General features: G+C 35.8%; 1 protein-coding gene across 4 annotated transcripts in view; it reads left to right on the top strand.

Moving 5' to 3' along the window:
• Positions 1-5144: 5144 nt before the first annotated feature.
• Positions 5145-15898, top strand: part of Kif20b (kinesin family member 20B) — a 62153-nt gene continuing 51399 nt past the window's right edge. For 3 of the 4 annotated variants that reach the window (XM_076834236.1, XM_076834240.1, XM_076834238.1), the window contains exons 1-7: positions 5145-5226; positions 6760-6907; positions 9610-9696; positions 9781-9897; positions 10680-10818; positions 11471-11655; positions 15232-15268. In XM_076834236.1, the coding sequence (XP_076690351.1) occupies positions 6761-6907; positions 9610-9696; positions 9781-9897; positions 10680-10818; positions 11471-11655; positions 15232-15268 (712 nt within the window). In that variant the 5' untranslated portion in view covers positions 5145-5226; position 6760. Of the gene's footprint in view, positions 5227-5413; positions 5487-6759; positions 6908-9609; positions 9697-9780; positions 9898-10679; positions 10819-11470; positions 11656-15231; positions 15269-15898 lie in introns of those variants that run through there. The other variant, XM_076834237.1, reaches the window with a different exon arrangement.

Genomic DNA, 15898 nt, shown 5'->3' on the forward strand with positions numbered 1-15898 from the left:
GTAAAAACCTGCAAATAACAAAAAAGGCCCTCTTGAGATAAAGCAGTCAGGAAAGTCTTCTCTTAGAAGGTAGTATTTTACATGCAATCCAAAGGAGAAAGAGAAGTGAGCCATCTAATGAATGGGAGAAGAAAAAATTCAGGTACAGAAAACAACCCTTGCAAAAGTTCTGCATGCCGGAAAAAACACTCTTTGAAGTACACAGAGAAGATCAATTTCCTACATAAATAAAACAATCCTTACCATTATACTTTTCACCTAGACTCATCAATTAATATTTTTTATCAATTAATATTTTGCCACATTTACTTTCTATTTTGTTTTTGTGTGTGTGTGAGTTTTGTTGTTGTTTAAATATTTTTTCCTTCTTCATTTTTGGTGTTGGGGATTGAACCTAGGGGCACTTTCCAATTAAGCTACATCACCAACTTTTAGTTTTTAATTTTGAAACAGGGTTTCATCAAGTTGCTAAGGCTGGCCTTGAATTTACAATCCTCCTGCCTCAGCCTCCTGAGTCACTAGAATTACAGATGAGCATCATCCCCTTGGCTTTTGTCAGATCTTTTGAAAGCAAGTTGTAGATACTGTGACACTTTGCTGCTAAATAAATCAACAAAAAAAGATTGTTGTACATTCAAAAAGCAAAGCCATTCTTCCACATAATCCCAAATTCATTGTAATATATGACTTCAAACTGACCCAATATCATGTAATATGTAGTCCATATTTAAATTTTCCCAATTGTCCATGAAATACATTTTGCAATTATTTTTAAAAGATATGTGAACCAATCCAGAGTTAAGTATTTTCTCCTAACTAAAGCAATCTTCTACCCTGTTCTTCATGTCATGACATTTTGAAGAGCCTGTAATTGCTGGTGTATGATGGTTCACATTTGTTTGTTTGTTTATTATTGCTTCCTTATTAGATTCATGTCAAACATTTCTGGTACAAATATTCTCACTTGGTTAAGTTATGTCTAATAAATCTCTTCATTGCAAAATTGTCTTTCCATTTATAAGTAAGAAATAATCTAGGGGTGGGGTTGTGGCTCAGTGGTAGAGCGCTTGTCTAGCATGTGCAAGGCCCTGGGTTCCATCATCAGCACTACATTAAAAAAAAAAAAAATATATATATATATATATATATATATAAAATATATATATATATATATTTTATATATATATATATATATATATAACATTAAGATTATTGCCAAAGAATGACCCTACAGATTATATATTAATATATTATCTGTAGGGTCATTCTTTGGCAATAATCTTAATGTTTTGTTTCCCAAAAACCTTTCAGCCAATATGTATTATTTGTTGTTGTTTATACCAAGTAGAAAAGCCAAACTCAAACTGTTTCTTCTACTTTGTGCTCAAAATATTGAACATTTCTGTGATCCCAAAGTGTGTAGGGATTTCTCATCACCAGTAAGCAAGCAAATAACTCTGCAGTGTACATTAGCTGGACAATCTCCAATTCATTTCTGACATGATCAAACAGGAAGTAGCATCAGATCCCTTAGGCTGAGGGCTCAGTCCCACAAACCTTCCCTTATTTCATTCAGTTATAAGTCTAGGTCTCTGGAACTTCTGACTGACCATTTACAATTGGTGTTTCCACAACTCCCTGGTCAGATTTGATGAATTTTGCTAAAGCAATTCACAGAATTTAGGGCAACATTTTACTTACATTTGCCAGTTTATCATAAAGGACATTTAAAAATACATGAATAACCAGCCAGATGAAAAGAAATATTGGGTGAGGTCTGGAAGGGTCCCAAGCTCAGGAAATTCTGACCCCATGGAATTGGGGTGTGGCACCCTCCTGGCTGGTGGATGAGATCTCATTCACCTCCTGAAAGCTTCCATTTGTTCGGCCTTCTAGAAGCTCTCTGAATCCTTTCCTTGTAGGTGTTTAAAAAGCCTTCATTGCGTAGGCATAACGCATGGACAACAGTGTAGAAATGTGATTATACAAAAAGGGTATGATCTAGTACTAATAGACAGAGTGGGAGAAATCCAGCAAGGTTTGTCTGTCCTGATTTTTAGCTTCTCTGACCAACATTCCTTCTTTTGGGGCATTCATCCTTCTGAAATAGAGGTCTTATGACTTATCATCAGACAGGGTAGGTCAGAGAATTTTTTTATGGCCAGCACCAAGACAGAAAGGTGTGGTAAAATTAAGGTTTCTAAGACCCATCTTGGAGAAAAGAAATTCTAGTTTTATGGCTTGCCTTGGGGAGAGAGTTATAAGTCAGGAACCATGGATGAAAACCATAATATACACATTTATACTATAATGCATGTATACCAGTAATAAGGTTTAATTTATAAATTAGGTACACTAAGGGCTTAACAGTAACTAATAATAGGACAATTATAAAAATATACTATAATAAAAAAGTTATATGAATGTGGTTTGTTCTCTCAAAATACATTGTATTATATTCACATTTTTGGTGATGATGTGAGATGATATGATGCTTATATGAAGAGATGAAGTAAGGTGAACGACAGGCCTTGTGTTGCATTAGGTTACTACTGACATTCTGATGAGTATCTCTTGGTTGAAATTAACCCTGGGTAACTGAAACTTAGAAAGTGAAACTGGAAAAGGGGGACGACTGTACTCTTTTGTAACTTGTTTTTTTTTTTTTTTCCCTGTCACTTATCAGTATAAGTAATGTTTATTTCTAAAAAGTCATTGAAAGACTTTCAGCACGGGGGTGATAATATCATTTGCATTTTGAGATTAGTTTGGTAGCTCTGTGATAGTGTGGGGAGATATAGCACCTAAAGTAGGTGCTCTAGTCCAAGTAGAGTTAGGCACTGGGCATGTGAGGCACTGGGTTCAATCCTCAGCTGAGGTCTTCTGCAAAATGGAAAGATAAATGAACATGAGGACTCAAAGGTGATTCTTTTGTTTTTGTGTAACTGGGTAGATACATGGTGCTGTCATTTACTAAGATGGAGATTAGGGAGAAGAGGGTTTGGTAATGAAAAATTGATCTCACATTGAACATGTTAAGTTAGGGATATGTTACACATTCAATTAAAGATGTTAAATAAGTACTAGAATAATTCTTTCTAGTTGGGTCCCTGAGGAGAGGCCTAGGGAGGATAAGGAATTCAGGTGTCAGAACTAGAGAGATGCAATATTTAAATCCCTGGGTTGACAGGGTTGCTAAGAAGAAAACTGTGGAGAAGCAAAAGAGGGCCTCAGGTTCTGAGGATTCGTAATTTAGAGGTTGGGTAGGAGAGATAGAAAAGGAGACTTAGATGGCCAGTGAGGTTAGTAATACAAAAGGAGAGTGGTAACCCAACACCAAAAGAAGAGTGTTTTAAGACTGAAACATTTAATTGTGTAGATGAAACATTCAACTGTGGAACACTGGTGGGAGTTGGAATAAGATGTCAGAAAATCCACTTAATTTTCAGTTCCTCCTTTCCCTTGTGCCTGGAATGTTTGTTTCTTTTTCTTACTTAGATAAATGCTAATGTTCCTTGGAGATCCAGATGAAATATTTGCTCAGGTTTCCCTGTGACAATCATATTGCTGTAAGAATATTCCTTCTAATCAATCAAAACAGCTGTAATTTCTCAATTTTTTGTATCCACATTTGATTGTTTCTCCCATTAGAATGTAGGTCCCTTGAGGGTTAGTGTCTGTTTCCCTTCTCCACTGTCTCCACCCTCTACCATAGAGATTTTAAACAAATATTTCCCAAATAATAATTGTAGCAACTGGAGGGTTTAAGACCTGGGAGTGACAACTAGCAAAAAGCATTGTGGGATATCATAGAAAGCTGGGATTCAGGGGTAGACTTGCCTGAAAGAGCAATAGAAAATATGATGTAGAGCCCATTAGAGACTTAAATTCCAGCCTGGACAAAAAAAAGTTTCTACTTTATCTCCCCTATTTTCTTCCATTTTACATCTACATTTATTTGTTCTTATTTCATCCTGGTTCTGCATCCTGTTCTCTACTTCAAGCTCAATTGGTTTACCTCAAATTTGACTATTTTGTGGGGAAAGAAGGAAAACTGAATAGAACAATGGTAGGTGATGGGAGACCTATGACAATGGAAGAAAAATGGTAAGCTCATCAAACTATGTGTTTAAAAATGCTTTTAAGCAAGGAAAATAGTTGAAAATAAGACCATATATAAGAGTGTGTCTGTGTCCTGAAATCCTTCAGCTTAATTTAAATCTCCCTCCATCTGCCTTTAAGCCCATTACTTTAACATTGTGAACTTAAGTTTCCTCAGAATTTATAAAATGGGATGATTGATAATAGTACCTACCTCAAAGGGTTCTCAGGATCAGTGAGACAATCCATTTTATAAGTTTAGCACCACGATGGCACAAGAAAGCGCTCAATTTATGTTAGCAGTTATTTTTCTTTAAAATCAAGTAGAGTTAGGAGACAGCCTAAATGGTAAATAGTTGTCATATAAATGTAATAGTAGAGCACCACATTCAAATAAACAGGACCACTTAAACAGAAGCAGAGAAGGATGCACTGGCACTTACATTTTGGGCAATGCAAAGACCATGCCTATGATAAGACTAACAGCACAACGCCTTGCAGCGGTAGCTGATTTAAACTCTCAGAAAAGCCAAAAAAATACTTAAAAAATAAAAGAAAGAAAATGCTCATAAAATGTGTTTGGTCCGTCAGGGCCGCTGTCTACAGGTAGGCTAGTGCAGCTAGGGAAGTGACCCCTGGTTCCGACAAGAGGAGTCTTTTCCGGCCCCGAGGGGACAGGACCCGGAGGTGACTAGCCCGCCATTCTTCGGCCCGTCCCTGGGGAGCCGCAAGAATAAGTGCGGCGGCAGAGGCCTCACCTCCGGGCCTTCGCCACGTCTTTCTGGTCTCAAGGATGGAATCCAAGACCTGCGTCCCAGCCAACAGATAGTGATACCTATAGCGGCCGCGAGGAGCCCCGAGGGAAGTCACATCCTGGGCTCCCGGCCGCCCACCAACCGGTCCCTGCCCATTGGTCGCCTCGTGCTCCAAGTCCCGCCCTCAGATTTGAAAGCTTCTTCCGGGAGCCGCTGAATCCGCAGCGCTGTCAGCGGCACTCCAGAGTGAGCTGCGGAAGCCCCGCCCACTCCCAGCGTTCAGTGCGGTGCTCTGGCCGCCATTGTTTGAATTTGAAAACCAAAACATCGCATTGCTGCTCGCAGGTCGGGCGTCTGGGCGATATTGTAGGTGAGAAGGTGACCCTGATGGGGGAGCCGAGGAGGAGTCTCCCACTGCTAGTGTAGCTGCGGGGAAACGGCTGTAGCATTGTTAGTATTTTCTGATGGGGCTCGTGACGCCCCTAAGTCAGGAACTGGTTGCAGAGTTTTGGGGCGCGGCGAGGGCTGAGCCATGCTTTGTGGTTCAGGGTTTAAACCTAGTTTCAGCTGAGCGGTGCAAGGCAATTTATTTTCTCTCTTCCGGCCACTTTCCTCATCTGCTAAGAGGAGGTAATTAAAGTGTCTACTTAGGGCCTTTGTTAAGATTAAATGATAATGTATAAAGTTGTTAGAAACGTTACTGGCACATAGTAAATTGATATTACTTCTTTGCAATTAGCATTTTGTTGTTGTTGTCAGTGTAGTTGCTTTTTTGTTGAGGAAAAGGCCTCTTGACAAACCAACTTTCCCGAATCCCAGAAGTGAGCAATTTGTTACGCAGGTGACGTGGTCTCTCTGGAGTTAGCTCAGAATGCCATACCAGCTGGATTGAACATGGCTAAAAAAATGCTTATTTGGGCTATATTTAAAGTAAATAGATGAGTACAAATTTGAACTGGACTTTAAAGCTAAGCTTCCCATGTTCTAAGTAGAAGAAATAAACAGCTGTGGATGCCCATTGCTACCCTTTCCGGCCAGGAACCCTAATTCGTAATTCACTGGTGTAGATGTTTTATATTCTTATCACCGAACAGAGGCCTCACTTTCTCCTTGTGCAAGTAGTATATATTAGTAAACTTTTGAATGTTGACATTTTTTGCAGTTAAGGTTGCCCTTATGTTTACCTTTAACTTTAGTGATTTAACGTTTAATTCGATTTTAATACTTTAAGGATGCATTATTTCATGTTCAGCTTAAGACCTGTGGTATGCCTGATATGTTTGTGTGCATGTATTTATTTCTTGGGTCCTGGGGATGGAACCCAGAACAACATGCTGGTCAGGCAAGTACTGTATGATTGAGCCACAACCCCAACCCAGGTACTGTTTTAAATACATTAGCATACATTATTTAACCTTTTTTGCGCACTTTTAAGAATTAGACTGAAAATAAATTTTCCAGCTAACAAAGTTTAGCTCTTAAGTGCTAAAACAAAATATGTAACATTCTACAGAAGACACTAAAAAACTTAAAATAATAAAAGATTATAATTCACTGTATAATCTCTTTGCTATTTGATTTCTCAGAGGATTTTAGGCGGAGAGTTAAACTTTGATTTTCTTTTTTAACAGATTATTTAAAAAATCTCTTTGGATGGATCTATCTATAGACTGGGTGTTTGCTGTGTTCAATATTATTTGATTTAGAATCTGAAAATATAATTTGGTCCTTTGTCTTTTCCCTAGGTTATCTTGTTAGAAATGAAACACTTTAATGTTTTCCCTCTGTAAAATGTAGTTATTTGTGGGGAAGTAATTGGTTGGATTGTACACTTTTTAAATCCTGTATTGCTTGCATGCTGACTTACTAAAGGTATCTAAAGAAGATACTGTTATTCTTGCAGAATGGAATCTAATTCGAATCAAGATGGAGTACCTAGACCGTCTTATGTTTTTAGTGCTGACCCAGTTGCAAGGCCTTCCGGAATAAATTTTGATGGCATTAAGCTTGATCTCTCTCATGAATTTTCCTTAGTTGCTTCAAACACTGAGGTAAGTACAAGTAAATATAAGAAAATATTATGTTGAGTATCATGATTCAGGGGAAATGAGTGCATGAGAGTAGAACAGAAATTGCCAGACTTTCTAGGTTTGAAGTAACCTTGTATTTTAGTAAGTTGTTCATGGAGACTTAAGTCTAAAAGAAATACATAAAAGTTTTTTTTCAAGTTAGGTCTTAACAACCTAATAAGTACCCTTCTTGCCCTAACCTGGTTACCATTTGAAAAAAATATTAAATTGGGAAAAATGTTTTTAAAATTTCATTTTTTGATAATTTCGCTTACAAATGGTATATTTGTCTCTCTTTATTTTGATATTTGCTTTATTGTGTTGGTCTGCAACTGAATCTGCAATGTCTCTGAGGTATTCCTATATTGCGAGTAATTCTTTTTGTCTGTAAGAAACTGTCCGTATGGTTTCGAAATAAATCTTGAAATCAGGTAGTGTTAGCCCTCCAAATTTTTAATATATCAAGAGTTGTTGGGCTCTCTGTACTTTTCATTTCTATATTTTAAAATGATGAATTTGTCCATTTCTTTAAAAAAGCTTGCTGAACAAAAGAAAACTTGATTGAGATTGCATTGAATCAGTTTTGGAGGAAACTATCTTAACAATATTGACTCAACCAAACAATGAGCGAGGTGTATCTCCATTTAGTTTGGTCTCCTTTAATTTCTCTCATCAGTGTTTTGTAGTTTTTAGTGTATAGGTCTTTCACATTTCTTATTCCAATTTATCCATAAATATTTTGGAATTTTTGATACTATTGTGAATGGTGTTGCTTTCTTAAGATCAATTTGTAACTACCCAGTTTAGATAGAAAAACATTTGATTTTGCATATTGATTTGTGTCTTGCTGCATTGTTAAATTCATTTAATTTTTCTGGTAGCTTTTTTTTTTTTTTGAGAGAGAGAGAGAATCTTTTTTTGTAGATGGACACAACACAATGCCTTTATTTATTTATTTTTAATATGGTGCTAAGAATCGAACCCGGGTCTCGTGCACGCTAGGTGAGTGCTCTACCACTGAGCCACAACCCCAGTCCTCTAGTAGCTTTTTATTTTTCAGATTCTGTAGGCCGATGTTCATGTTGTCTATGAGTAAATAATTTTATTTCTTGTCTCCCAGTTTGGATGTGTTTTCTTTCTTATTTATTTTTACTGGTATCACGAGCTAGAACTATTCTAGTACAGTGTGAAGTAGAGTGATGATGTAGAAATCTTTTGTCTTGTTACTCAGATTTAGTCTTTTACAAGTATGATGTTAGATGTAGATTTTTTCTAGGTGTCTTTCTATTCTGTTTTGTTGAGACTTACATGCTGTTTGGATGTTGATTTTTTTCAAGTGCTTTTTATAGCTTTAAAATTTCTCATTTTTTAACATGGTAATTTGTTCTAATTGATTTTTAAATGCTTAAACTGACATTATATTCCTAAGATAAACGATTCTTGGCTATAAGGTATTATAATGTTTTGTGTACTGGGTAACATTTTGTTAGGGAAATTTTGCATCTATCTTTTTTGTTTTATTTTGTTTTTGGTACCAGAGATTGAACTCAGGTGCACTTGACCCTTGGGCCACATTCCCAGGCCTTTTTTGTATTTTACTTAGAGTCAGGGTCTCATTGAGTAGATTCGCTTCTCACATTTGCTGAGGCTGGCTTTGAACTTACAATCCTTTGCCTCAGCCTCCCAAGTCCCTGGGATTACAGGCATGCACCACTGCAATGGACTGCATCTATCTTAACATGGTATATTCTGTAATTTTTTCTGAAGATATCCTTATCAGATTATGGTATCGGGATATGTCAAACTCAGAATTAGTTGAGGTGTTTTCCTGTATTTTCTTAAAAAGTTTATGTATAATTTGTATGATTATTTCCTTAATGTTTTAGATAATTATTAGCTAGGAACTACCAGGATCTAGAGATTTGTGTATGTGTGTGGTATTGGTAGTGGGGGGTGTGCAATTATTTTGTTTGGTAATGGATGAAATTTCTTCAATAGATTTAGTGTTATTTTGACTTTCTGGTTTTTATATTTGTTTTGGTAATTTTTTTTCAAATGATTATCTTCTTTTTTTAAAAGGACATTTAAGAATGTCCTTTTAAAGACATTTCTTTTAAATTATTTTTGAAAATGAGGTAAGCTCATTTCTTAAGGAAAGCGAAGAGAATATTACATAGTAAAAAAATTCTGAATGATAGAATCCAACATTTATGTTAATAGAATATTCTGATTACTTGTGATTTATTCTAGGGTTCTATTTTCAATGACTTAGAGTCTTTGTATTAGACATAAAGATTAGGGTTTTATAGAGAAAAGATTTTTTGCTAATTTAACACAAAAATAGAGGAGGTAGAAGAGAGTGAATCTTGTTTTCTTAAAAATAGATTTGTTGAGGGCTGGGAATATAGCTCAGTCGGTTAGAATGCTTGCCTCACATGCACAAGGCCCTGAATTCGATGTCCAGCACCACACACACACACAAAAAGATTTGTTGTGTTTTATGTAAATAAAATGTAATAACATTTTATATAAAAAGGTTAGAAAAAAAATAGTGACTATTTGCTTAGAAACTATAATCTCAGATTATTCTTTAACTGTCAATTTGCTAAAAAAAAAAAAAAAAAAAGATGTTCTCAGAAAAGCTATATTCCCTATGTTTAAAATATTATTTTGTTTTCCTTTAGGCAAACAGCTTGGAATCTAACGGTAATCTTCAGGTTTGTCTTCGAATAAGGCCATTCACACAGTCAGAAAAAGAACATGAGTCTGAGGTTTGTGTTGAATTTAACTGAATTTTACTTTCAGTAAATCGGAAAAATGCCATTGCTCTTATTTCTTGTGGATATGTGTTGTAGGGTTGTGTCCATGTTCTGGATCCACAGACCATCCTACTTAAAGATCCTCAAAGCTTCCTTGGCCGGTTAAGTGAGAAAAGCTCTGGGCAGATGGCACAGAAATTCAGTTTTTCCAAGGTAAATGCCCTGTGAGAATGAAGGTTTTTCTTGGGGGGTGGGACAGCGCATAAAACTCATTAAACCCAGGGCCTTATTCATACAAAGCATACTCTCCACCACTTAGCTAATCCTCAGCTCCCACCCCCTGCTCTTTTTTTCTTAAAGAAAAACTTTAGCTTAGGTTAAATAGCTATAGCATATATGATAAACTATGTTTTCTGCCTAGAAACTTAGATCTTTGGTACTAGTAATTTTTCTTACGAGTAGGACTCAAATTTCAGGTCCGTAAATATATAATTGGGAGTGAATAAATAACTAATATTCTCTAATATTCTTAATGAACTACTTTTTTTGCGGGGGATGGGTACTGGAGATTGAATCCAGAGTTAATTTACCACTAGGCTATGTATCCAACCCTTTTTATTTTAGACAGGTTCTCACCAAGTTGCTTAGAGCTTTGCTAAGTTGCTGAAGCTGGCCTCAAATTTGTAATCCTCCTGCCTTAGCCTCTCAAGCAGATGGGATTACAGGCAAGCATCACTGTGTTTGGCTTAAAAAAAATTTTTTTGACTTAATTTACAGCAGTGTTCTTTATAAAACTAATGTGAAAATATGACTGGCTGAGTGGGTCAGATTTTTATCTCAAATTTGCTGATAGTAATTAAATGATCTATTTTATTTTGAGAATAAATCTTATAAAACCAATCTTTATAAATTTTAAACATGAGAAATAGGGTGGAACCCATTGCGAATATTAACTTGAATTTTCTAAAAGAACTTTCTTAAAAATGCTGTCTTAGGTTTTTGGCCCTGAAACTTCACAGAAAGAATTCTTTCAGGGTTGTATTATGCAGCCAGCAAAAGACCTTTTGAAAGGACAGAGTCGGCTGATTTTTACTTATGGGCTAACCAATTCAGGAAAAACATATACATTTCAAGGTAAGTATTGCTTATTTTGGCTAGAAAGGAGGAAGTAATGACATTCAGTATTTTCATAACTATAGGTAGTTAATGTTTTTAAGATCTAATATATGTTTGCTCCGTAATTTAGTATTTGTAGTGCTGGGGATTGAACCCAGGGCCTCTTGTTTGCTAAGCAGGCAATCTACCACTGAGCTACATCCCCAACCCTCATTTTTAATAGTAATAACATATTGACCATTTATTGCTGATGGCTTTTAATTCAGATTTATTTAATCACTTGTAAAATTGCTTTACTTATATGATAGAGAATAAAGCAATGGTAAAAATTCATAAAAAAGGATTGATATGATTTAGGGAATTAAGCCTGAATTACCAGTGAGACATTTAGCTTAATGTTTCATTTTGCTTTTATGCTTTATGAGTGATTGCAAATCTTAATATTATGGCTTGGTCTGAATGTAAAATTTCGGATTTTGCATTAGAATAGTATTCAATAAAATGCTGTTAGTACAGTGAAGACCAAAATGATAGAAAACAGAGTAGTCCATCAACTTTTCTCATTTTTGTTTAAATTGCTTATTGGTAGCATAAAGGGAGTTTTAGTAGTCTAGGAAAATTTCTTCTTTCCTACTAGTTTGAGAGAAAATACACAAACATTCTTTTACAGGCACAGAAGAAAATGTTGGCTTTTTGCCTCGAACTTTGAATATATTATTTGATAGTCTTCAGGAAAGACTATATACCAAGATGAACATTAAACCACATAGATCCAGAGAATACTTACGGTTGTCACCAGACCAAGAGAAAGAAGAAGCTGCTATCAAAAGTGCATTACTTCGACAAATTAAAGAGGTATAGAATTATTTTAGTAGGCAAAATATGTAAATTGTGACAAAATCTTTCAGCTTTTTTGTGGTCATGGTGGGTTTTTGTTTTTTTGAGGGTGGGTACTGGGAATTGAACTTGGGGACACTCAACCACTGAGTCACATCCTCAGCCCTATTTTGTATTTTATTTAGAGACAGAGTCTCCCTGAGTTGCTTAGCACCTTGCTTTTGCTGAGGCTGGCTTTGAACTCATGATCTTCCTGCCTCAGCCTCATGAGCTGCTGGGATTACAGATGTGTGCCACAGCGCCTGGCAGATTTTTCTTTTTTAAGAAAAATATTTAGATATTCCTTGTAGAAATCTCTTCTACTTATTATATGTTATGGTACTGGGAATTGAACTGAGGAGTACTCCATCCCTAACCCTTTTTATTTTTTATTTTGAGATAGAATCTTGCTAAATTGCTGAGCTGGCCCCGAACTCGAAATCCTCCTGCTTTAGCCTCCTGAGTTACTGGGATTATAGGTGTGTGCCATTGTATACAATTCCCACTGTTTTTTTTTTTTTTAAACATTCATTTATTTAATAAGTTTTTATTAAGGCACTTACTTGGTCCAGCAGTATTTTAATTATTTTTTTCTTTTGTACTGGGGATTGAACCCAGGGGTACTTTTTATCACTGAGCCTCATCTCCCTTCTTATATTTATTATTTTGAGACAGGGTCTTGCTAAGTTGTTGAGGCTGGCTTTGAACTTTTGATCTTCCTGCCTCAGCCTCCCAAATTGCTGTGATTACAGGTGTGCACCACTGCACCCATCTCAACTGTTGAGGACAAATAGTACTGCTATCATGGAGGCTATGTTTTTTAGTTGTTATAGTTAAATACCTTATACTGGGTCATTTGTAAAGAATAAAGGGTTAGTGAGTCCACGTTTTGTAGAATGGAAGATTCAAGGTCAAGGGGCTGTATCTGGTGAGAACCTTTTTCCTGGTGGAGATTTGGTAGAGTCTGGAGGTGATTGAAGACATCACATAGTAAGAGGGGTGTATCTACAGGGCAGAGCTAAACTGGCTTTTATGATAGATCCACTCTTAAGAAGATCTGTTAATCTATTGATCCATGAAAGGATTAATTCGTATGAATTGTAATGGCCTAATTACCTGTTAAAGGCGTCACCTCTTAATACCTCAGAATGGGGGTTGAATTTCAACAGAATTTTAGTGGGAACATTTCAGATCATAGCAGAAATTAACAATAAATTAATAGAAAAGTAAAGATAAGATATGCCGTGAGAGGATGTTATTTTATATAAGGAGGTACCATATAAACTTAAAAGTTTTTTTTATGAAGCTATACTTTGCCGCCCCGACCAGTGCAGGCAACTGAACTTAAGGTTGCTCATGTGAATTTCCTGAAACATCAAATAAAACACAGACATATACTTTACTTTTAAATCAAGCTTCAGGATGGCTCCTCCGCTCTCGGCCTCTAGCTCCCTAAATGGGAGAGTGAGGAAAGTCATGAAGCACATTCAGAAGTGGGCTTTTATTGGGAGGACCCTCATTCTTAGAACGTTCCACCCAAAAAAGGTCAGGAGGGGCAGGGTTACAAGGACAGGTGAGTGTAATTCGATCCAAGGGGTTGCAGGAAGGCACACCTATGTCTGAAGACACATTCTGCTACTTTGAGGATGGAGCAATATTAGGTCACTATGAAAGTGACTGACAGAGCCTCTCCGATCATGGGAAGGAAAATGCCAGTCATTCAGCGAGACAGCCTCCCACAATACTTGTCTATTCTTCTTGTACCTTCTGGTTTTTGTGTTATGTTTTCAGACATGTATCCTGTTCATGGTTAAGAACTATTAGCAGTTTCTATAAATATTTTCAAAATATTAATGGAATTTTCTTCTTTATTTTACTTAACCACTGATTCACATCCCCAGCACCCCCACCCTTCTTTTTTTCTTAATGTTTTATTTTTGACATTGGGTCTTGCTAAGTTGTTTGGGGCATCACTAGGTTGCTGAGGCTGGCTTTGAATTTGAGATTCTCCTGCCTCAGCCTCTTGAGCTGCTGGGATGGAGGTGTGTGCCACCATGCCCAGCTAAATTTTGTTCTTTAAAACATTAAGAGGAGGCCTAGTGATATAGCTTAGTGGTAGAGCACTTGCCTAGCATGTGCGAAGCCCTGGGTTCAATACTCAGCACTGCAAATACAAACAAACATTGAGAGGAGTCAGACAGTTGCCTTGGCACATGCCTGTAGTCCCAGTTACTAGGGAGGCTGAGGCAGAGTCATCACTGGAGCCCAGAAGTTTGAGACCAGCCTGAACCTCTCTTAAATAAAAAAATTAAAAATAAAATTACAAAAAGCTGGTTTGGGGATATAGCTCAGCAGTAGAGTGCTTGCTTAGAGTGCCTAAGGCAGTATAAGAAAAAAAATGACATTTAGAAATCAGATTTATTTTAAGGTAATAAAAAAATGTTTTGCTCAGTGGAATTCAGAGTTCATTGTCCTTGAGTATGTCTCTGAAAGTAAAATAGTATTTTAATAAATTATGGAGGGTGGTGTATAATGCATGGATAATTTTAAAAAGAAAATTTAAATCAATAATAGTGAAAAATATTTCTCTAAAAAGTTATCCAGTTAAGGCAAATTTTTATTTTGTCCATGAAATGATTAAAATGTTGAATGAGATGAATTTTCATACATTAATTGTAAAATGTTTATAAAAAGCAATTGGAACTGGGTGTATGTGGTGCACGTGTGTAATACCAGCAACTCAGGAGGCTGAGACAGGAGAATTGCAAGTTCAAAGCTAGCCTCAGCAATCATGAGGCACTAAGCAATTCAGTGAGACCCTGTGTCTAAATAAAATACAACATAGGGTTGGGGATGTGGCTCAGTGGTCGAGGACCCCAAGTTTAATCCCTGGTATCGAAAGAAAAAGCAGCAATTTGGATGTACATGATGGGATTCCAGGCTTGTATAATTATATCAAGTGGATTCTACTGTCATATATAACTAAAAAAACCTGATAATTCAGCACTGCCAAATTGCTTTTTGTTGTTTAAGAGCAGAACTTTATACAATTTCATTTAGCTGTATATTCTAAGAAAATAATTAGAATGTTTATTATAATATAATTAAAAATGTTTATTATAGTATTTTACCTGCAAAATTTTGTAAAACATCCAAATCCAAAATGTTTAATGATAAATAATACTTATTTTATATCTTTAGTTACACAGTTATCAAATGTTTATAAGTAATTTTTAGTTATAGTGAGAAAAAGCTTACTATATAACCTAAGTATGGGGAAAAAGTAGAAGGGGGAATACATTTAAATATTAATAGTAGTAATTGTCTCAGGTCTACAGGGATTATACATTATGTTTTTTAATACTTTTATTTAGTTTCTTAAATTTATTGTTTGACTGTATTATTTAAACTAGGAAAAAATTAATAAACACGTCACTGAACAAAGTGGATGAAAGGTTGTGGTTTGGTCAGTGACTTTTTGGGTAGGTAATTGATATCTTGGTTATTTAACCTTTACGAAAATTGCTTTTAAATTCTTAAATTTTTCTTTTTTAGGTTGCTATGCATAATGACAGTTATGATACTTCGTATGGTAAGATATTATTTCTAACTTACCTTTTGTTTTTTGATTACATGAAATACTCAAAATTTTAAGTTTTAAGTCACTCCCAGTAATTTAATTGACATAGCAATACCTGAAAAATGATAACTGAGTTATCAGGTACTATAAAGTTTGATTTAGATTAATTGTCACAGATATCCCTTTCACTGGCTATAACTTTAATATTGACATCAAGAGATGCTCTGGGTTTTCTTTGTTTTTTCATTTAATTTCTCCCTTTTTTGTGGGAGAGGGTGTTACTTGGACCTAGGGGTACTTTACCATTGAGTTATTCTCTAGCTCCAGCTTTTTAATTTTGAATTGAGGTCTCTTTGAGTTGCTAAGGGGCTTGCCAAGTTGCTGAGGTGGCTTGAACTTGAGATCCTTCTGTCTCAGCTTCTTGAATCACTCAGATTACAGTTGTGTTTACCATACTGACTGCCTTTAATTTGTATTTGCTTCATTAGTATATTTTTGAAAACAAATGGAAGGATAAGAAACCAAAGTTATTCCAAATATTATTTATTCCTAACTCTGCTCCAAAAAATATTGAAAGTAGATGATCAAAAGATTAAGGATACTTATTTTTTCAAGTCCAGTAGTCATGATATGTTTTTTTTT

The sequence above is a fragment of the Callospermophilus lateralis genome, chromosome 15 (genome assembly GCF_048772815.1).
Source record: "Callospermophilus lateralis isolate mCalLat2 chromosome 15, mCalLat2.hap1, whole genome shotgun sequence".
Taxonomy (NCBI): domain Eukaryota; kingdom Metazoa; phylum Chordata; class Mammalia; order Rodentia; family Sciuridae; genus Callospermophilus; species Callospermophilus lateralis.